The 22,957-nt window shown below is 41.4% G+C and overlaps 1 protein-coding gene across 1 annotated transcript in view; it reads right to left on the minus strand.

Annotated features, from left to right (window-relative positions):
- Positions 1-8,579: 8,579 nt before the first annotated feature.
- Positions 8,580-22,957, minus strand: part of FNDC1 (fibronectin type III domain containing 1) — a 344,034-nt gene continuing 329,656 nt past the window's right edge. The window contains exons 19-20 of the mRNA XM_077283151.1: positions 21,649-21,771; positions 8,580-10,445 (exon numbers count right to left, since the gene is read on the minus strand). Coding sequence (XP_077139266.1) covers positions 10,330-10,445; positions 21,649-21,771 — 239 coding nt within the window. The 3' untranslated portion in view covers positions 8,580-10,329. The remainder of the gene's footprint in view (positions 10,446-21,648; positions 21,772-22,957) is intronic.

Raw genomic sequence — 22,957 nt, forward strand, 5'->3', positions numbered from 1 at the left:
CATCTAGAGGTTGAAATTTTCAAAGACCTGTAAGTATTCTATACCCTTTGATACCCTAAATGAGAAAAAGTGTCAATAGTTCACATGTTGTAAATGGCAAGCAAATTGATGCAACACTGGATAGATAAGAACACCCCTGGTATCAACTGCTCCTCTTGTGACTACCCAGTGGTAACAAACAGTAGAAAGAGTAATGTGAACTGTTTTGCCAAGGCACTCCAACACAAGTTGATAGAGTCTGCAACTCCCACTAATAATCTGAGCTGTAGCTACAGGATCCTCATAGGGTGGTCAAAGGACCTTCTAGCACCCTCCAACATTTAGGTTCAGATATCTGAAAGTCCCATTCAGATGAATAGGATAGATACTGTAGTCCTCGATATTTCTTCAACAGATCTTCCAAGTTGTTTAGTTGATTTTTCACTTCACATAATCATGCAGTAAAAGACCACAATAAATAATTTTATATAACATACATTTATTTTTAAAAATGTATAAAGAACAAACATTATTGCAAAGTAATGTGAACGATGTTGTCCAATCCCTGAAAACAGACAAGTTGCTTAAGAATTACATTTTCCAATACATGTCATAGCATAGCACCATCAAATAGGGTGTAACTGTAGTGAATTCTGAAGTTCCAACATAAACAGGTAGAAATGTACATGAAAGAATCAAATGTCACCAATTATTGGAGATGGTAATTTGTTTTATTGCATAATGTTAGATGTTTTTGCTTACTGTTTCCATTACACGTAACACATTTACTACTACAAATATATATTTTTTGTTAGTTTTTACTTATTATGCTATACTATACATGTTACAAAAGAAGGAGCACTGGTACCTGATCTTCCTGTTTAAATGTTTACATTTTGAGACTTATTTATGATTTGAGCAAGTATAATAACCTTAAAAAAAATAAATGGTTTCATGTTGTCTCATTACTAACAAAATGGAAATTCAAATAAGTATGTATCTATAATTTGATAAGACATTACTGTAAATTGAGAGTAGGTACAACAAAAGAGATAGCTGTAGCAGCAACCATTACTTTTTTCAAGTAAATTTCAATTAATCAGAAAATGGACAATTATTTTAGTGGCTGCTAGATATTTTGAGGCCATCTGCTTATTGCGAAGTGAGTACCGGTTGCTTATTGGTTGAAAACTATTTTTTCCTGTTATCTTGGAACACAGACGTTAAAACATTTTATTTTGAAACCTACTGTGCTAATTTTCTAAATCTGTTCTTGGTGGTCTTCTGATTGTCAGAAAAATGGAATTCATGGTCGCAAAACAATGTTATCCAAAAAGTAGAAAAAGAAGCTGAAAAAAAATAAAATAAACAGCGCTAGTACAGTATAGAGTAATGTGAGCAAGATGTATTAGCATTGCAGTGATGACCTACTACAAGGGTTGTCATTTTGCCACGTTTTGAGGAAAAACGGAACATGTGAATTCTAAGGGTATGTTCACATAAAAATTTTTTCAAGGAAATTACAGCATTTTTTTTTTGCATTTTTATCCTGATGTTTTTTGCTAATGTTTTCTTAAAAGGGCATTTGGGCCAGAGAGAGGTGGCTGGTATGTTAGGAGTTAACATTGCTCCTGGAACCATCTCAGCCTGAGTTCTGGCCAAGCTCCATGGAAATCAGCTACGAAAAATAAAACCTCTATTTGCAGGAGAATGTCAGCAGACAGAAAAGGCAAATCTTTTGCAAACTTGCTTAGTTTCATGCTGTCTAATAAAGTTTAGCAATTTAGTGTGTTTATTTGGATTTTGGGAAATATTTTCTGCCATTTTTTAAATTCCATAAGGCAAATAATAAAATGCTAGCAGTTCTAGAAAAAGCTAAAAAATTCCCAAAAAGACATCTAATAGTCTTCAATGCATTTTTTAGCTGACCTATTGACTTCTATTGTAAATTATGCATCGATTTTAGAAAAGAAAATATTTGAAAAATGGTCCCATTACTTCCTTTTGTCCATTGGAATTTGGTAAACCTGAAAGTGATCAAAAGTGTGAACTTGTGAACAACAAAGTCGTTTTGCAATAAAAAATTGCTTGATGAGTCTATCAAGCATTTTCTGAACGCTTTTTCAGGCACTCTTCAGAGTGCATCTGTTCAAAAAATGCTTGAGAGAAAATATTTTGTAAGCATACCTTAACTCCTTAACGACCTATGACATGTATATCCGTCATAGGTCACCCCCTACCTTTTTCTGAACATGACATCTGTTCTGATCCACCCGCTGCAATATCTGACAGCAGCATTTAACTCACTCAACCAGATGTGCATCTTAGCTCAGCCCATCGGCACATTTGTCACAGGATCGCGGGCGCCAATGGGTTGGCATGACAACCTGGGGTCTGCAGCCCTGCTATGTGTAACATAAGGGATCAGATGATACCTTGGAGACTATTGAAGCAAGTAAAGAGTAAAAAAAAAGTTTTTTTAAAAAATGTAAAAAACATAAAAGATCAAGTCTCCCTCCTTTTGCCCCATTCAAAACAAAACAATTTAAAAAAATTACAAATACACATATTTGGTATCACCGTATTCATAAATGCCCAATCTATCAAGATATAAAAGTAATCTGACAGATAAACTGCGTTATGAGGAAAAAAAACACGCCAGAATTAAGTTTTTTTGGTTGCTGCAACATTGTAATAAAATGCAATAACAGGCGATCAAAACATCGTATCTATCCCAAAATGATATAAATGAAAACATCATATCGGCACGCAAAAAATAAGCGCTCACCCAGACCCAGATCCCAAAAAATGTAGACTCTACGGGTCTTGGAAAATGCAGCCAATTTTTTTTTTTACAAACTTTGGATTTTTTTTTCTCAAATAAAAAAGAACCTATACATGTTTTGTATCTATGAACTCGTAGTGACCTGGGGAATCATAATGGCAGTCAGTTTTAGCATTTAGTGATCATTGTAAAGAAAAAACACAAAATATAGTTGTGGAATTGGAATTTTTTTTGCAATTTCACCGCATTTAGAATTTCTTTCCCGTTTTCCAGTACACGATATGGTAAAAGCAATGATGTAGTTCAAAAATAAAATATGTCCTGCAGTAAACAAGGCCTCACATGGCCATATTGTCTTAAAAATAAAAAAAAAATGATGGCTCTGGGAAGAAGGGAAACTAATAACAAAAATGCAAAAATGGAAATACCCCTGGTTGTTAATGGGTTAATACTGTGTTCAGAGTTTTTGATAAGTATTTTGAAACAAACCCACTTCAAAATCCACATCAAAAATAGCTTCTCATTTTCTTTAAATACACTTCCTATTGATTTCAAAGAGACATCCACATTCCTATTTATACAATCATTTTTGTAAGGTTTCTTTTTTTTTTGTAATGAAAAAAACTTTGTGAAGGAAAAAGAGAAGTGACATGTCACATTCTTCATGCGGATTCCTGTAGTAATTGTCTCAAAACTTGACACTGTCACATCTAAAGGCTACAAAAAACGCTTCAAAAAATCTCTTCAAAGCCACTTCAAAATCACATCACAAAAACTGCATTAGATCTGAAAGCCTTGCCAATAACAACCTAGATTTTTTACGTGGATTTCTTTTGAACACCATGTCAGATTTGCTGTTTCAAAAGCAATATTCCCACGTGCAAAAACTTTGCTTTTTTTCCATTTTTTTTCTGCAAAATGCTCATTACCAGTCTGCTCTGATTATTGATTTTTTTTTATGTGTTTCCTTTCCACTTTGCTTGAGCTGGTAAACACAGCAGATCTTCTGTACAAAATGCAGCAGGAAAGCACAGCAATTACTTAGCATGGTAACATGGACTAAGGGTTGGTTTTCTTTTTTTTAACAAAGCTTTTGAGATTTTCCTCAAAATCTACTATAAAAAATGCTTCAAATATTCTTTGAATAAGCTTTCTATTTATTTGGGAAATTCTCAAAATAATACTTGAAAAAAACAACACCAGGTGCCCTAGAAAAGCATTTTCCCATTAACCCTTTTGCAACCAAATAACAGAAATATATGTCATATTGGTGAAAAGGATCTAAGGAGCAAGTTGAGGAATGAACCCCCATAAAACTTGGCTCTGTTACACGTTCGGCATCTACTAGCAACAGCAGTGACCATAGCTAGCTCTGGTGATTGTTGAATAACCTTTTAAATGCATCTGCCAATCATTATATGGTATGTGTACTAGTTCCCATCTGCCTACTGAAGATCTCCGTTACTGGTTATCCTATGAAGCCTAGCATGCTGCCGAACTTCATAGGAGCACATTACATTACTATATACAGTAGTATCGTGGTACCACAATATATAGAGCAATCAAGACTGCAATTTCAAATTCCTTAAGCGGACATAAAAATATAAACGTTTAAATCTCCTATTCCATTTTCAAAAATAATAAAATTGCTGTCTTTCAGTGGCCCCCTAAAAATGCAATAAAAAGCAAATAAAAGGTTTGTACCTTAAAATGTTATAAATAATGTCAGCTTGGCATGCTCTCACACAAATTCATTGATGGAAAAAGAAAAAAGAAAATTACAATATAACTCAATAATTTTTCTCTAAATTGTTTTAACCATTAAAAATAAAAAAAGTATACTGTAGATTGTAATCGTACTGACCTGAAGAATCGTATTACTAAGTCATTTTTATCACACAATAAAAGCTGTAAAAACAAAACCCCCAAACACAACACAAAACTGCATTTGGATTTTTTCACCCTCGTTGTACAGTATATTACATGGTAAAATGAATGCTGTCATTCAAAACTACAACTCAACCGATAAAAAAGAAGCTCTAATACTTTTAATTTTTCATGTTGAAGGAAAAATGAAAAAGTTTAGAACTTTTGGAAAAAGTGAAATCGCAAAAAATTGCCAGATCATAAAGGGATTAAAATCACTAAGAAGCTTATTTATAAGAATATTTGAAGTGGCTTTTAAACTAGAATCTGCTCAAAAAGGCTTGTAAAAAACTATTTACTTTTTAACCTAAAAGTATTGTGGCCACAAACATTGCAAACTAAAAACTGGGTGTCTTGCTATAGACTAAACTTAAAAAATGGAGAGAGATAATTTTTCTTTACTCCTCCAAAGGTGGGGTTCCCTATATTCCAATGGGGCTCTGGTTCTGGATCAAGTTCGGGTACAATTCTGGTACCCGAAATGAACTTTGGAATAAAGTTTGGGTTGGGTACCAGAACCTGAACTTCCACAGATCCACTTATTCCTACTTTTGGTATAAAGGGCAACCCCAAACTTTCCTGGGAAGCAAATGACCATAAAGAAAAAGATGCTCACAAGTTTTGGTAATTTGATCTAGTCATATGTGTGCTTATATTGGTGAATGAAATTACTTAATTTGTCTTACATGTTTCATTGTATCTGAGGTGCCTAAGGTTTATTGTTAAATCTCAGGTTAAAGGGAGTCTGACTCCTCCAAAATGCATTTTAAATGAGCTATACAGTGATATAGGGGGCTTAGCCCATATAACAATCATACTAGTGTTAAGATGTGGACTGTCTTATCCTGCCCCTACCATAAAGACAACCGTCGTATGCTTATGTGTAGTGTGAACAGTGTTATGTGTTTTATGCATTTAATGTGTATGTATCTAATCCCTATGTAATATGCTATTGATGTGTAGAAAAGCGGGACAAACGCCAAACCTCCATGATAGTGTATAAACATAAGTGTTTATAGAAAAAAAGAAGTAAGGATTATTGATAATATATGGTAGGAGACAGGGAATAGATAAGGAATATTTAATGTTAGGTACATGCCCACAGATGGGAGGGGAATAGTGTTAATAAAAGGAGAGATACTTCCTGATTATGGATGGTTAGGAGTAGGAGAAGGTTTAAGCAAGCTCTTTGTGGCTTTCAGGTGCAGTGGCCTGCTAGGGCCAACATGGGTTTATCACTCGGGGCTGTGGATTGCCATTCAACTCCTCCATGAGGATTCATTCATTGGACCCAGGACCTCGAGATTGGTGCAGGAGCCATTGGCACATCGCACCTGCAAGCCTGCAGTGGAAGGTGGATTCGGATCATCAAAGGCGAAAAATGATGAAATGTGGGTGCACTGCCATAGATGGAGAGGGATCCATAGTGGTAGTGGAGACAGAAGAAAAGGGATACTCTATCAGGAATGAGTGTTAGGGCTGAAGTTTTGTCCGTTACCTGAGGGAAAGATTGCAACCTGTTGTGCCCTATCCCTATCCCACATGCTCTACTGTAAGGACTGTGAAATGTTCAGTAAAAGTTTGACTGTTTAAAACCACTTGGTGTCCCCTAGATTGTGTGCGGCGGCTCCTGAAGCCCAAAAGTGAATGTGATGCACCCCACACCCAGCAACACACTGGAAATGGGACCCGATTTTCCTGTAGGGTGCCAGAGCGTGCAGGAGCTACAGCTCGTACATGGCTACATGGCTTGGGCAACTTTTACTAGCACTGTACCTGTTACTGGTACAGAGCCTAAGAAAATAGAGGTTATTTGAACCCAGATTAATTCTGGTGTGTAAAGGAAAAGAACTAAAATCTAATAAAATATTTGCAACATTTCTTTTTATTATTAACATCTTAAAGGATTTCAAATCCAGTTTGAAATCAGAAAACATAGTTGTTATAATTAAATGTGAGCATCTGTTCATATAATAAATCAAATTACCATATGCAATGAAACACACTGCATTTGCTGAAGTCATAAGTTTACATACACTTAGAATGGAGTAAATAAAACTCATATTTATTCCCTCCACAGTTTCCATGTCAACAAGTTATGTGGATGACTACTATGCACGTGACACAGGCAATTCACAATATCAAAATTCCATTGGGTCAGAAGTTTACATACACTAAATTGACTGTGCCTTTAAGTACACTACCTTGGAAAATTCCAGAAAAATCTATCTTTTGATAGACTAATTGAAAGTGTACATGTCTCAGTATATTAAGGCCTACCTTCAGGGGTTATGTCCCTCTTTCCTTGACATTACTGGAAAATCAAAACAAAAAAAAGGTAAGATATCAGAAGAAGACTTGTGGAGTTTCACAAGTCTAGTTCATCTTTGAGAGAAATTTCCAAACTCGTTAAGGTACCGGGTGCATCTGCATAAAGGATAATCTGCAAGTTTCCACACCATGGGACCACACATATCCACAAGTTAATCCTAGCGATAAATGTACTTTGGTGTAGAAAATACACATCAATCCAAGAACAACAGCAAATGACCATCCGAAAATGCTGGAGAAAAACAGTACAATTGTATTTATATCGAGAGTAAATCATGTTCTATTTTAACATGACCTCAAAGGACCCTCAGTTGTGAAAAAGCTACTGCTCCAATAATGGCAGCAATTGCACATGGGGATAAAAATCTTAGATTTAGGAGAAAAGGCCTCTGGTGTAATGAAATTAGGTGAAACTGTTTAACTACTATAAGCTGACCTGCAAACCACAGAATGCTGTCTTAAACTTTAAGATTTGGGTGTCAGCTTCATGTTGTGGGAGTTATTTGCTGCACGAGTGACTGCGCTCCACAAAATAGATGGCAATGACAAAGCAGCTCAAAATATCAGCTAGGACATTAAAACATCGTCAAAAATGGGTCTTTCAAATACACTATGACCCCAAACATACTTAAAAAAGGCTTAAGGACAATAATAATAATAATAATAATCTAAATTTATAGACAGAATTAAAAAAAAAAAAGTTTGTGTGTCAAGGAAGGAGGCCTACGAGCCTGATCTAGCTACACCAATCAGGAGAGATGTACCAAAACTACAGGAATGTGTTGTGTGAAGCTTGTGGAAGACTGAAATTTTGACCAAAGTTACACAATATAAAGGCAAAGATACCAAATGCTAGTCACGTGTATGTAAACTTCTGAGCCACTGAGAATGTGATGAAATAAATAAAAGCTTAAATAAGTTATTGTCACTAGCAATATTCTGTCATTCACATTCTCAACATACAGAAGTAATTCTAAAAAGAGAAGGAATGAGTGCTAGGATTTATGTCAGAAATTGCGAAAAAAAATAATTTTAATTAATACAGTTAAGGTGTAACATTACAGTATGTAATCTTATGACTTTGATTGTAATGTTTAAGAACAATGATTTAACAGCAATTATAAATGCACCGACGTACAAATGTAGCTGACAAACAATTTGGTCTATCATTCATTTTCTATTGATCCAACTTAATAGTAAAGTACTAAAATGGGTTGCAACCTAGGTAAACCCCTATTCTTGAGGAACCAAGCTAGACAATGAGAAGATTAAAGGGACTCTGTCACCTGAATTTGGAGGGAACAATTTTCAGCCATAGGGGCGGGGTTTTCGGGTGTTTGATTCACCCTTTCCTTACCCGCTGGCTGCATGCTGGCTGCAATATTGGATTGAAGTTCATTCTCTGTCCTCCATAGTACACGCCTGCGTAAGGCAAGATTGCCTTGTGCAGGCATGTACTACGGAGGACAGAGAATGAACTTCAATCCCATATTGCAGCCAGCATGCAGCCAGCGGGTAAGGAAAGGGTGAGTCAAACACCCGAAAACCCCATGCCCCTATGGCTGAAAATTGTTCCCTCCAAATTCAGGTGACAGAGTCCCTTTAAAGGGGTTTGTCAAATGAAATCCTCAGTTATTAAAGGTTATTCAAAATATATTATTACCAAGGGACTATTGAGGTCAATGTACTAAATGATTGCAATGAGTTAGACATAACAAGAACCACTCTTTTCACTGGCTTTTCAGTATAACTTAAACAGGAGTGCCCCTACAGAGGATCTGTGTAATGCTCATATTAGCTAAAGGTGGAATCTCTCTTTAAATGCACATTGATGTGTGTTACATCTTTATTGTAAGCAGTATCTATTTTCTTATGTTAATTTATTTAACCTCCAGTTTTAGTCTGCTACTAATTTGACTATCTTTATATTACATGGATTAGTAAAAGAATAGAGTCGAGCTGGCCATACACTTTCTACAACTGTAGGCCATGCTTATTCAACCAACAGCTATTCTTCACGATTTCTCTATATACATGCACAATCAGTAGGAGTAAGCCATTGTCAGTGCCTAACACTTGTTTCTATAGAGAACATTTATCGAGAGAAGTGTCAGTAAGTACCCCATACACATTAGTCAGTCAATCTCAACAAAATTGGCAGGCTTGGCCTACATACACCTAATGTATGTGGTGGGCTTTACCATATACCACATATGACTGTATTGTTTCAGCTTACCAGTGGGACCAGGGGATGGAAAAAAATTCCTTCTTTCTTATATAAATGAATAAATTTTTAATGTTAATATCTAATATTTATTAAAGGAGATGTTCCTTTGGGATAACCAGTGTCCATATGCTCTAATTTGAAATAAGGACATCATAGAAGGACAACAATAATGAAGAGAAAACCAGCTAATAGGGAAAATGTCAGTCTGGCATTGGGTTCTCCCATCAAAATTAGATGATTGAATATTAAATGAGTTAAGTGTGATGCAACAGCCACTTTAAGTGCCTGGTTGTAACTTTTGAACTAGACAACTGCTTGTATATTGGTGAATACAGTGTTACATGGCCCAAGTAAAAAAATGGATGTACCCAATAAACAGAATGCAAATCAGAATTCACAGTTAATGCTAATGAACAATGGACTGAAGTCATTGGTAAATGCTGCATTTATGTTTATCAAGCTTTAGTCAGCTGTGGTACTGTGATATAGTTCATAGATATAAATTATGCATGTTAAAAGAAATGTGCCACCAAAGTAGAGAGAAAGTACTAATGTCCACAAGCAACTAGACATCAGGAATAATATCTATCAGATGTTTACTTAAAAGCAGGCTGTCCTATATCACATGAAAACTAGTAGCATGAGCATGATTGCAATGTGTATTTTTGAAGTGCACAGTGTTCAGCCAGTGGTTATTGATGGAGGCCATGTCTATTCAGAACAACAGTCGAGGTCTTACAAGTAAGCATGCACAGCAAGCTTAGGGCATTCTTGCAAGTTTTTGAGTTGTTAATCCAGGTAAACTTTCTTTTCAGGGGTTCACTGTAAGTGGCCAGTGTGCACCACAATAGATAATCATGATAGCAGTCTAACTTGGCTTCCAATACGATTTAGAAGCAGCACCACGTTTAGTTTCACACAGTGTTCTAGTTATCTCTTGAAGCTTGTAGATTTCTTGTGATCTTTGTCCTATAATAATTTCCAATGTTGTGCCACCAATCTTTTATGTACAAGTCCAACAAATGGCACCAAATTTAGTAGGAAATAACCAGTTAAATTTTGGAATACTATTTTCAAGGCATTACCACTTTCCAGGAATGGGTACACCACATTCATACCACCCAACATAATTATGAGGCGTTCCATAACCTATTTGTCCAAAATTCACAGGTTCTTGGGTGTAATGGCGATAATAACCTGTAATTAGAGAAAAATACATATTACTCTTCTACAAAGTGATTCTGAAATATTAAAAGCAACTAATTATTATAGGCAAAACGCTGATGAATAGTGGAGTTAGATGTCACAATAACGTCTTGCAAGACCAAATAATTCTACTTGGACACCTGCAAAAACAGAAGCAAATGAACCAAAATATAGATGTTCTAAACAGAATGCTACAAAATACCTCTTGTTGGCAGATATGCAACAGATACAGACTTATTTCTGTGCAGGAGGAGTTTACACTTTTCTGACAGTAGATGGCAATCTTGTTACTGGTTTATGCTTAGTTGAAAAAAATGCATATGCTTGTTGTACTTTGGTTTGAATTTCTCCCTGGTAAAAGGTCTTTTAGACTTCCTGTTATGCTGTATTAAGAAGCTGGTGCATGTACCTCATTTTCTATGTAGATAAAAGTTGAATTACCCCATATAATCTACTCTCACAAGTTTCTTCTGTGACCAAACTATGCAACACCTCTAACTTTTATAAATTGTTCTCTAACTTATAAATTGTTCTATGTAGCAGATAAGAGATTTAAAACTGTGGTATACATAGGAGATGGAGAGCCTCATTCAGGTGCTGTTTGACACCAAACACACGTCTAACCAGAGGGATAGGGATTCAAGTAGCTCCATACCAGCTTTAGTACATTTTCACATTTTTCACTTTGTGTCTGCTAAACTTGAAGCACCTTGTACAGGGTAAAATCACCCATTAAAACTTCAAAAAGATCAACCTTGAATGGGTCCATCAATTCATAGAAAGGTTGTCAGTAGTGATGAGCGAGTGTGCTCGTTACTCGGGTGTGCTCATTACTCGGGTTTTCCAAGCATGCTGGGGTGGCCTCCAAGTATTTTGGGCATGCTCGGAAATTATGATTGAGTCGCGCAACTGCATGATTGACGGCTGCTAGACAGCCTGAATAAATGTGGGGATTTCCTAACAAACAGGCAATCCCTGCATGTGTTCAGGTTGTCTAACAGCCATAAATCTTGCAGCTGCGATGACTCTAACAAAATCTCCGAGCATTACCAAAATACTTGGAGACCACCTGAGCATGCTTGGAAAACCTGAGCAACGAGTACACTCGCTCATCACTAGCTGTCAGCCATACAATGCGCCTATATTGAACATTCTCCCTTGTACTTAGAGGACGTATCAATTACCGTATATACTCGAGTATAAGCCGACTCGAGTATAAGCCGATCCCCCTAATTTTGCCACAAAAAACTGGGAAAACTTAATGACTCGAGTATAAGCCTAGGGTGGGAAATGCAGCAGCTACCGGTAAATGTCAAAAGTAAAAACAGATACCAATAAAAGTAAAATTAATTGAGACATCAGTAGGTTAAGTGTTTGAAAATCCATATTGAATCAGGAGCCCCATATAATGCTCCATAAAGTTTATGATGACCCCATAAGATGCTCCATATTAAAATATGCCCCATATAATCCTGTATAAAGGTTAATAATGGCCCCATAAGATGCTCCATAGACATATTTGCCCAATATAATGCTGCACAAATGTTGATTATGGCCCCATAAGATGCTCCATAAAGATATTTGCCCCATATAGTGAGGCACAAACCTTGATTATGGCCCCATAAGATGCTCCATACAGACACTTGCCCCATATAATGCTCCACAAATGTTAATTATGGCCCCATAAGATGCTCCATAAAGATATTTGCTCCATCTAGTGCTGCACAAACGTTATGGCCCCATAAGATACTCCATACAGACATTTGCCCCATACAATGCTGCACAAACATTATGACCCCATAAGATACTCCATACAGACATTTGCCCAAAACAATGCTGCACAAACGTTATGGCCCCATAAGATGCTCCATACAGACATTTGCCCCATATAATGCTGCACAAACGTTATGGCCCCATAAGATGCTCCATACAGACATTTGCCCTATATAATGCTGCACAAACGTTATGGCCCCATAAGATACTCCATACAGACATTTGCCCCATACAATGCTGCACAAACGTTATTGCCCCATAAGATGCTCCATACAGACATTTGCCCCATATGCTGCACAAACGTTATGGCCCCATAAGATACTCCATACAGACATTTGCCCCATACAGTGCTGCACAAACGTTGATTATGGCCCCATACAGACACTTGCCCCATATAGTGCTGCACAAACGTTGATTATGGCTCCATGCAGACACTTGCCCCATTTGCTGTTTCTGCGATTAAAAAAAAATCACATACTCACCTCTCCGTCGCTCAGGCCCAAGGCACTTTCAATATTCACCTGACTTCGTTCCGGCGCAGCTCCATCTTCAGCGTCTTCTGCACTGACGTTCAGGCAGAGGGCGCGCACTAACCACGTCACCATGCCCTCTGATCTGAGCATCACTGCAGAAGACGTTGAAGACAGGGCGGCAGCTTGAATGAGGAGAGGTGAATATCGCGCAGTGCTGCACTCCCCTCCCCGTTATACTCACCTGCTCCTGGCGCGGTGCAGTCCCTGCTTCCCCGGTGCCACAGCTTCTTCCTGTACTGAGCGGTCACCGTTACCACAGATTACAGTAATGAATATGCGGCTCCACCCCTATGGGAGGTGGAGCAGCATATTCATTACTGTAATGAGCGGTACCATGTGACCGCTCAGTACAGGAGGAAACTGGGGCGCCGGGGAGCCAGGGACCTGCTGGGACTGCGCCAGGAGCAGGTGAGTATAATTTGATGCCCCCGCTCCCCCTCCCCTGCCGACCCCTGGGTATGACTCGAGTATAAGCCGAGAGGGGGACTTTCAGCCCCCAAAAATGGGCTGAAAATCTTGGCTTATACTTGAGTATATATGGTACTCAAAAAAATAAGGTAAATACTATTTAAATATGTCTTAATGACTCTGATTCTTCCACTATTTTACGTGTTCCGCTGCCTCTTTCCATTGCAGAGATATTCACATTTGTTTTTTCTCAAGCACAGTATGTGAAATCTCTACTTGCCATTTGACTGGGCATTTCTTCAAAATGTTCTCTGTGGGTGTCTGCTTTTACCTCACCCTCTGGGGCACACAGCTTGCAGCGTCTTACAATGTTAGATCTGCTGCTGGGCTGTGATTGGCAGCATCTGGGTACCAGAAGCGAAAGTGCATGTCCGTGACATGGCGCCTTCTCATTGATGGTCGGTCGTCAGCTGCTCTGGTGATGTGGCAGTGCCGGATTGGTCCACGGGGAAGGTCCTGTCCAACTGCACATGAGCCTAGTGTATAAAAGGTTCTCAGAGGCGCACGCCGGTGTGCTATCAGTTTATGTAGGGCTATGTGAGTGGAGTCTCTAGCACTCTGTCTGCAAGTGTTGTGTGTCTGTCCAGTTTGGGACTGTACACATAGGCAGGCAGCTAGCGTCAGTGGGAGCAGTTAGCCATTGACTTAGCATCTGGTTCCTACATGTGTGTGGTTAGCACAGTAGCATTCCAGAGCAAGCACAACCCTAGAAAAGGTATTAAGTTCAGAGCATCTGTTCCGTTTCTGTGTGCGAGTGACACAGCTCAGTTGCAGAGCATCTCTTTCGTTTCTGAGTGCGAGTGACTCAGCTCAGTTGCAGAACAGCTTTTTCGTTTCTGTGTGCAAGTTCAGTTCACGTGCTTGTCCTGTGATGTTTAACAGGACAGAGTACTCAGTACAAATTTGTTTCAGTACCTCTCTGTGGAGTAACGGAGCTTGGTGCTTAATGTTCCGTTCACACCATGTGACGTTAACACAGTGTGTCCAGGCAATCGCTCACCGTGTGTTCCATCATTATTCTCTAGCAGCAGTTTTCCATCTCTGCACGATAGACCCCGGGTTGCGATTGCGCTTTATTATTTATTTTATTTAGCGCAATCCGCTAACCCTAACTCATATTGCACTCCATAAGAAATAATTGTGAATATCTCTGTGATGGTATGACACATCACAAAATGGTAAAAAAAAAAGTGTCAGAATCAGTGGAACACAATTTTTTATTTTGAGCATGTGACTTGCCATCTTTAACTATTTTCTGGTAAGGGTGTTATGCTTTCCAGAATCATAGGGTGAGAGGGACATACAGTAAAACTGGTTTCAATAATTTGAATTATGAGGTAATTAGCAAAAACAAAGCTGGTAGTTATACTGTATTGGCTGAGGTAGTGGGGGGACGTTTACCCTTGACTGTGACCCTGAAAATATAATAGTGTTATCAGTATATTTTTTAGAAAATTTAAAAAGCAAAGCCAAACAGATTATTGTCACTAAAGAGTGGTGTACATAGAAATCATGGTAACCCATAGCAATAGTCTTAAAAGGAAACAATTAGCGGAGTAGGCAGAGTCACATTTCTCAACTTTTAAAACCAAGGAGAGAGATACGTGTCACGACAGGTACATAGTAATTATGCCAATACTGAAGCCCTTTAGTGTTCTCACCCCAAACTATACCCCTTTCATGCCCCTTATAGAGTACAAAGTCCTCAAAAATGCCCCCCATACTGATTTACACCCCCATAGTGAATTCCCCCACAGCACCCCATCATGCTCATTATGATTACACCACAGTGCCTCCAGCACTCCAGTCCTGGGGAAAAGTGAAGCACTGTCTCTGAACAGTGACGAAGTATCCTGGTCTTCCTACACGTGGTCTCATGGTCCTGGAACAATGTGCTGACCGAGGGGAGGTCTGGAGCACTGCAAATGGTGTACAAAGTCCCGGAGTGGAGGCTGCAGTCTCACTACTACAAACTGCATGCACTGTAGGCTTAGTACTGTAAAGAATGTCAGCAGTTGTCAGCGGTACCGACTGGAAAGTACTGTTGAGGTCAGAGGGAAAGAGTCTCTGGAGGTACACAGTCTGTATAAACAAAGTATGGAAGGGTGCAATGCGGGCCTGTAGCTTGGCGTCGGTCAGCAGAGAGGGAGTCAACCTTCTCCTGTTGCACATGCTGGGTACCCGCTAAAAACCCCATTCTCCCGTGCTCAGTCTCTTTTATATCAGACTCACCCCCAACAGTCAGGTGCAAAGGCCTGCTCTGGTCAGAAAGTGCTTTCCCTGGCAACAATGGTGACAGCCCTGACAGTTCCGGCCTTGTGTAACTGATCACCTTCTCTCTTCCACCTTGTATCTGTGACAACACATCCCCAAGTCCATGCAAACTCCCGTCAGTGTGGAGAATAAACAGTTGAAAAAAGTCCTCATAGGCCAACACAGGAGCTTCTGTCAATGCCTTCTTGAGATGTTCAATAGCTTCCTCCTGGTGTTCCAACCAACGAATTGTCCCGTTCTTTGCACCCGAGGGCACTCCCTTCAGCAGCTCCAGCAGCAGTCTTGCTCGGCTGGCAAATTTCTTCATAAAACGGTGGTAATACCCGGTCAGTCCCAGGAATGCTCTTCATCTTTCACCTTCTTTTTAGTGGGCCAATCCTGTATCACAGCGATCTTCTCTTGGGAAGGTTTTACCCCTTGAGCGGAAACAACATGGTTCAAGTACTCAATCTGAGTGCAAAACAAATGACATTTTTGAGGTTTCACTTTTAACCCGTGCTTCTGTAGACGACTCAACACCTGTACCAGTCGTTGTAGATGCTCCTGAAATGAATCAGCGTTGACTATGATGTCGTCTAAATAGATAAGCGTGGCTTCGAAGTTCAAATGACCCAGACACCTTTCCATGAGACGTTGAAAAGTTCTGGGAGCATTAGCTAAGCCGAACGGCATTCGGTTGAATTTAAACAGGCCCATGGGTAGAAGGCGGTCTTTGCTCGATCCTGTTCTGACATCGGTACTTGTCAATAGCCGCTGGTGAGGTCCAACGTGGGAAAAATTTGGCTTTTCCTAGCGCGGACAGGGATTCCTCAATCCTGGGTAATGGGTATGAATCTCTCACGGTACAGGCATTGAGTTTCCGGTAATCCACACAAAAACGCAGAGTACCGTCTTTCTTCTGCACCAGAACTATTGGAGCAGCCCATGGACTCTGACTCTCTCTGATGACACCTTTCTGCAACATCTGACCTAACATACTCTTCACCTCTTAGTACAGCTGTGGTGGGATTTGCCGATAGCGCTCTCTAATGGGCGCAGTATGGCCGTGGTGCAGCTGAAATAGTCTCAATGACGAGCAAATATGTCCCTATATCGCCCTAATAGAGCTTCCTCTTGCTGCACCTGTGCCTGAGTGAATTCGGTCAACTCGGCCCGCATTTGTTCCAGAATAAGCCGTCCATCCTGAATATGCTGGGACTCCGGCATTGAAGAGGAGTTTACCGTCACAGTCCTGGGGTCTCCTTGCTGTTGGGCTGCATCCTGCTGACTACGCCAAGTGTAAGCAGTGTAAGTGTAAGTGTAAGCAGGATACGCAGGATGCAGTGATGAGCAGGAGGCAGAGCAAGAGTTCCTGGACAGTGGAGGCTGGAAAATCCCACTGTAATGACACCTAAGGTGTCACTGACAGTGCCCAGGGGGTGCTATCGGGGGGCATGAATATGAGCGCAGGGAGCGCAGGCAGAAGGAACGCAGTGCACAAGGACCTTAGACTAGTGTAGCGATCACGTGACCAGGGGGCGGCACTGCACGTGAGTGCAGGAAAGGACACTGAGCACGCAGAGCACAGGACAAAGACAGTAAACGTGGTCAAAGAGAGCTGAGAGTCAGAAGCCAGATGCACGCGCCGTACCTAGGGACAAGACAAACAGTAAATGGGGACAAGCCAAGGGGGTCAGATAACCAGGAGAGACAGAGCAGTACAAAAGCAGGATACAGAGGCAGAAGTCAGGGGAAAAACCAAATCATACACAGCAAGGCACACAAGCACAGAGGCAAACGATTAAGGACAAGTCACCTTGGTCAGCAACCACTAATCGAGTATACGGAAGTATCACCGACACTAAATGCAGGTACTGCAAATATTAAATAGCCGCCCCAAAACCAAAGAAAGGTGGACTGAATTAACCCTGACCTGACCTGGATGGAGGGGGAACTATTCTGTCCAGAGTCATGACAGTACCCCCCTCTCAATAGGGGGCCACCGGATCCCCAGATTGGCCAGGAAAATGGGCATGAAAGGAGCACACCAGACGATCGGCATGAACCGACTGGGTAGGGACCCAGGATCGGTCCTCAGGATCATACCCCTTCCAGTGCACAAGATACTGGAGGGAACGGCGGACCAACTGGGAATACACAATGTGCTCCACCTTGAACTCCTCCTGACTATCCACCAACACAGGAGGTGAGGGACCCAATGACGCTTCTTCTACAGCCCCTAATGGTTTCAGCAGGGCCCTATGGCCCCACTGGATTAACCATCTCCGTGATCTCATAAGGGCCAATAAACTTTGGCCCTAATTTAGCCTAAGGAACCTTAAGTGGACAGCCACACTTTATCCACAACCCGAAGGGTGGGCCCACTGTCCGTCTCCTGTCTGCAAAAAGCTTAAATTTCCTCTGAGCCTCCCCAATATTCTTTTGGACCTCCCACCATAAATTCCCCAACTGCTGTACAGCTAAATGAGCCCCCGGGCAACCGGAGTGCAGGCGAGAAAACTCCCCAAAGTGTGGATTAAACCCATAGTTACAGAAGAAAGGGGAGTTACCTGTGGAGTGGTTAACAAGGTTATTAAATGCAAATTCTGCTAGAGGTAAGGCATCGGACCAGTCCTCTTGAATGGAAGTGGCAAGGCAGGCCAAAATCTGTTCTAAAGACTGATTGGTCCATTCGGTCTGACCATTGGTCTCTGGATGGTAAGCAGACAAGAAAGACAACCCAATACCCAACCTTTTACAGAATGCCATCCAAAACCTGGACACAAACTGCATGCCATGGTCAGACACCCCATTCAAGGGCACACCATGCAAACAAACCACATGTTGAACGAACAACCTAGACAAGGTCTCGGCAGAGGGTAGTGCCACTAAGGGTACAACGTGTACTTGCTTAGTAAACCTGTCCACCACCACCCAGACAACAGTATTACCCTTGGAGGGAGGAATATTGGTGATAACGTCCATGGACAGATGTGTCAATGGTCAATCAGGAACTAGCAAAGGCACCAATTCCCCAGCCGGCCGGTTATGAGAGCTCTTAGCGAGGGCACAAACTTCACAGGCAGACACAAACTTTCTAACATCAGATGTAAGCGAGGCCCACTAAAAAACCCTCGCGATGGCCCCACGAGTGTCCGAAATCCCTGGATGTCCACTAAGCGTTGAATCATGGAACTCCTGGAGGACTTTGAGTCGAAGTTGGACCAGAACAAACAATTTTCCCACCGGCTTGGATGGGGGGCCCTGGGACTGGGCTTCCCAAATCTCCCATTCCAAACCTGCAGACACATCAGCCACCACCACCCCGGATTGAAGAATGGAGGATGGAGGCTCAGGGGGAGAAACTGGACCCAGACTCCAGGACAAGGCATCGGCCTTCACATTCTTAGATCTTGGACGAAAAGTGATCAAGAACTGGAACCGGGAAAAAAAGGTGACCATCTGGCTTGCCTGGGGGTCAACCTTTTAGCAGACTCAATCTACACCAGGTTCTTGTGGTCAGTAACTACAGTAATGGGATGAACTGCCCCCTCCAAAAAATGCCTCCATTCTTCAAATGCCAACTTAACCGCAAGAAGCTCCTGATTACCCACGTCATAATTTCTTTCCGCTGGGGAGAACTTCCTGGAGAAGAAGGTGCATGGTCTCGGATTGGTCACAAGTGGGGGGCCCCTTGTACAACACTGCCCCCACCCCCACCTCCGAGGTGTCAACCTCCACCACAAAAGGTTCCGATGGATCCAGTTGAACCAGAACCGGGGCAGTCATAAAACATTTTTTTAGAGTAAGAAACGCCGCTACCGCTGAGGCAGTCCAGTTCTTAACATTAGCCCCCTTCTGTATCAAGTCAGTGAAGGGCTTGGCCACCTGAAAAATTGTATGAGTTGGTGATAATATAATGACACCTAAGGTGTCACTGGTGCTGCCTAGGGGGTGCTATCAGGGGGTGCAAACATAAGCGCAGGGAGTGCAGGCACAAGGACCTTAGACTAGTGTAGTGAGCACAGGACCTGGCACTGAGTGATCACGTGACCAGGAGGGGGCGGAGCCACCGCATGTGAGTGCAGGGAAGGGCACTGAGCACACAGAGCACAGGGCAAAGACAGTAAACATGGTCAAGAAGAGCCGAGAGTCAGATGCCAGACTAACGCGCAGTACCTAAGGATAAGACAAAGAGTAAACAGGGACAACCCAAGGGGGTCAAATAACCAGGAGAGACAGAGCAGTAAAAAAGCAGGATACAGAGACAGAAGTCAGGGGACAAACCAAATCATACACAGCAAGGTACACAAGCACAGAGGCACACGATTTAGGACAAGTCACCTGGGTCAGCAACCACTAACCGAGTATACGGAAGTATAACCGACACTAAATGCAAGTACTGCCAACATTAAATAGCCGCCCCAAAATCTAAGAGAGGCGGACTGAAAAAACCCTGACCTGACCAGGATGGAGGCGGAACCATCCTGTCCAGAGTCATGACACCCACAATGGCACCGTAGGTGATGTGAGAAATCTCTGAGCTGGTCCTGGAGAAAAGTGAAGCACTGTCCCTGAATGGTCTTCCTACACCTGGTCTAGTGGTCCTGGAATGAGGTGCTGACCGAGGGAAGGTCTGGAGCACCGCAAATGGTGTACAAAGTCCCGGAGTGGAGGCCACAGTCTCACTACTACAAACTGCATGCACCGTAGGATCAGTACTGCAAAAAATGTCGGCAGTTGTCAGCGGTACAGACCGGTTAGTACTGTTGAGGTCAGAGGGTAACGGAGAAATGGTCTCTGGAGGTATGCAGTCTGTATGAACTGGGGATGGAAGGGTGCAACGCGGCCTGTAGGTTGGCGTCAGTCAGCGGAGAGGGAGTCAACCTTCTCATGTCGCACATGCTGGTTACCCACCAAAATCCCCGTTCTCCCGCGCTCAGTCTCTTTTATATCAGACCCTCCCCCGACAGTCAGGTGCAAAGGCCTGCTTCGGTCAGAAAGCACTTCACCCCGGCAACAATTGTGACAGCCCCGACAGTTCCGGCCTGGACACGTGAGAGAGACTATTAGCCTGAGCCCGATCCATCTTCCTACAGTACACGTATACTGTACACTACTGAGCTAACATTTCTATCTGAACCAATTTGATGTAGCTATTGTCAAAGACGGAGTCTACTAATTTTGGTATATGTATATTATACAGTACATTAATGACTATTATGTCTGTTTCTTGTGGTAGAATCTGTTTTTAAAGGGTACAGTACGTATGTAAGGTCACTCTATGGGCTTTTAGGGCCAGTCAATGACAAACACAGGCGCCTTCTCTTGTGTTGCCTATTAGGGTGTCAACCTCGACCGATATGTAGGTTTCCTGTTTTAGGGCCTTTAAGAGATATTGTAGTGGCTATATTGCCACACTCCTTTTCTGTACCTTTATTTGCATTTTTCTGTTTCTTTTTAACTGTTTTTTAATGATATTTAACTTTTTCTTTTTTGTATAACCATTAAAGAAAAATATTTTAGTAATAAGGGTTTTTTAACTTGTTAGATTGATTTTCCCCACAGTCTCAAATTGCAGTATGATGACCACCCACAATCCTCCCCACATAGTATGAGGGCCCCTACACACAATATGAGGTCCCCCACAAAATTTCACAGGACTCTACACACTAAAATGTTACCCACAGCCCCCAATAAAGTAAGAGGGCCTCCAAAGTACCACAAACAATATGATGTTCCCTATAACCCTAACATGTAGTTTGAGGGTCAACAGATAATATGAGGGCCTCCATATACAATATGATGGCCCCCGTAACCCTCCACTCAGTATAAGGGGCCCCAAAAACCCCAACACAGTATGAGAACCCTCCACACAGTTTGATAGCCCTGTAACCACATATACAAAAAGACAAACTACTCACCTTCTGCCATTCCTCTGATGTCTACTCTGGTCAGTGCACTGTGCCAATAGATGCTCCATAAGACGTCATAGAGTGTCTGCTGTGATGACATCCATTGATGTAGCATTGAAATTTTGATGAAAGTCAGGGGAAATTGGGAGGGAGTGGTGCCACTTGGCACCAGGCCCCTTAGCTCATGTGCCCTTTAGCGGCGGCATGGTCTGCCACTATGGACGGTACACCCCTGTCACTAAATATGCCTACCTTTAATTGCAGGCAACACTTGGAATTCAGAAGATGGGTCTGTTCTTCCTTCCATGTAAGAGTCCACAAATTGACAATGATCTTCTCCTCTTCCCCAACTGTCTCCTATACTGTAAAATGTGTCTAAAACAAAAGAGTAAAAATACTTTCAATATACTTATGATTGTTTCAAACCGGAGTTTCAGTGTTTTACTTATGCACCATATTATGAAATTAACAATTTACTGTAATGTATGTAAGATTCTTAATATGCTTTAAAGGGAAACTATCACTTTGTACCTGTATTGTACAGATACTGGCTGGTGACTGGCCCATGCAGTATTATTTTGAACACTCCCATTTATTATACTGATGGCTGGACCTTGCACGACAAGCACTTTATTTTTACCTTTTGTGTCTCCTCTATTTCTTCATAGATTGTATGCTTGCGAGCAGGGCAGAGTATGCGTTGAACTATGTATAAGGCTATGTTCACATGTCCAGTATTGATCAGTTAGAACTGATGAGGCACAAAAGGTAAAATAAAGTGCTTGTCATGTAAAGTCCAACCATCAGTATAATAAATAGGAGCTTTCAAATAACACTGCATAAACCAGTCACCAGCCAGTACACGTATAATACAGTTACAAAGTGTGGGGATAGTTAGGGTATGTGCACACGTTGCGGATTTTGCTGCGGATCTGCAGTGGTTTTGACGCTGCGGATTCGCAGCTGTTTTCCATATGTTGTACAGTACCATGTAAACCTATGGAAAACAAAATAGCAGTGCACATGATGCGGAAAAAAACACGAGGAAACGATGCGTTGTTTATTCCGCAGCATGTTCATTCTTGTGCGGATTCCACACCAGTTTACACCTGCTCCATAATAGGAATCCGCAGGTATAAAACCGCAGATGGAATCCGCACAAAAACCGCAAAAAAACGTGGTAAATCTGTGTTAATTCTGCAGGTAATCCGCAGTGCGGATTACCTGCGGATTTACCAAAATCAGTCAGGAAAAATCCGCAGGACTTTCCGCAACGTGTGCACGTAGCCTTAGTTAGATTAGTGAGGTGATAGGCCTGTGTAGAGAAATATGTTAATAGGGCACGCTTGAACTGTGGATACTTGGAATTAACCAGATTGTCTGGGAATTTCGCATTCAAGAAAACTGGTTCAGCAGAAGAGAAATCCTGGAGATTGGAGTGGAAAGTTTGGATTATAGAGGATGCTGGTCTTATGTCATTAGCAGAACAAAGATGACGGGTAAAGTGGTTGACAGAGATGAGGGGAAGAGATGTAGGACGGTGCAGAACTGCGGAGAGCTT

This window comes from Ranitomeya variabilis, chromosome 2, assembly GCF_051348905.1.
Source record: "Ranitomeya variabilis isolate aRanVar5 chromosome 2, aRanVar5.hap1, whole genome shotgun sequence".
Lineage (NCBI taxonomy): Eukaryota > Metazoa > Chordata > Amphibia > Anura > Dendrobatidae > Ranitomeya > Ranitomeya variabilis.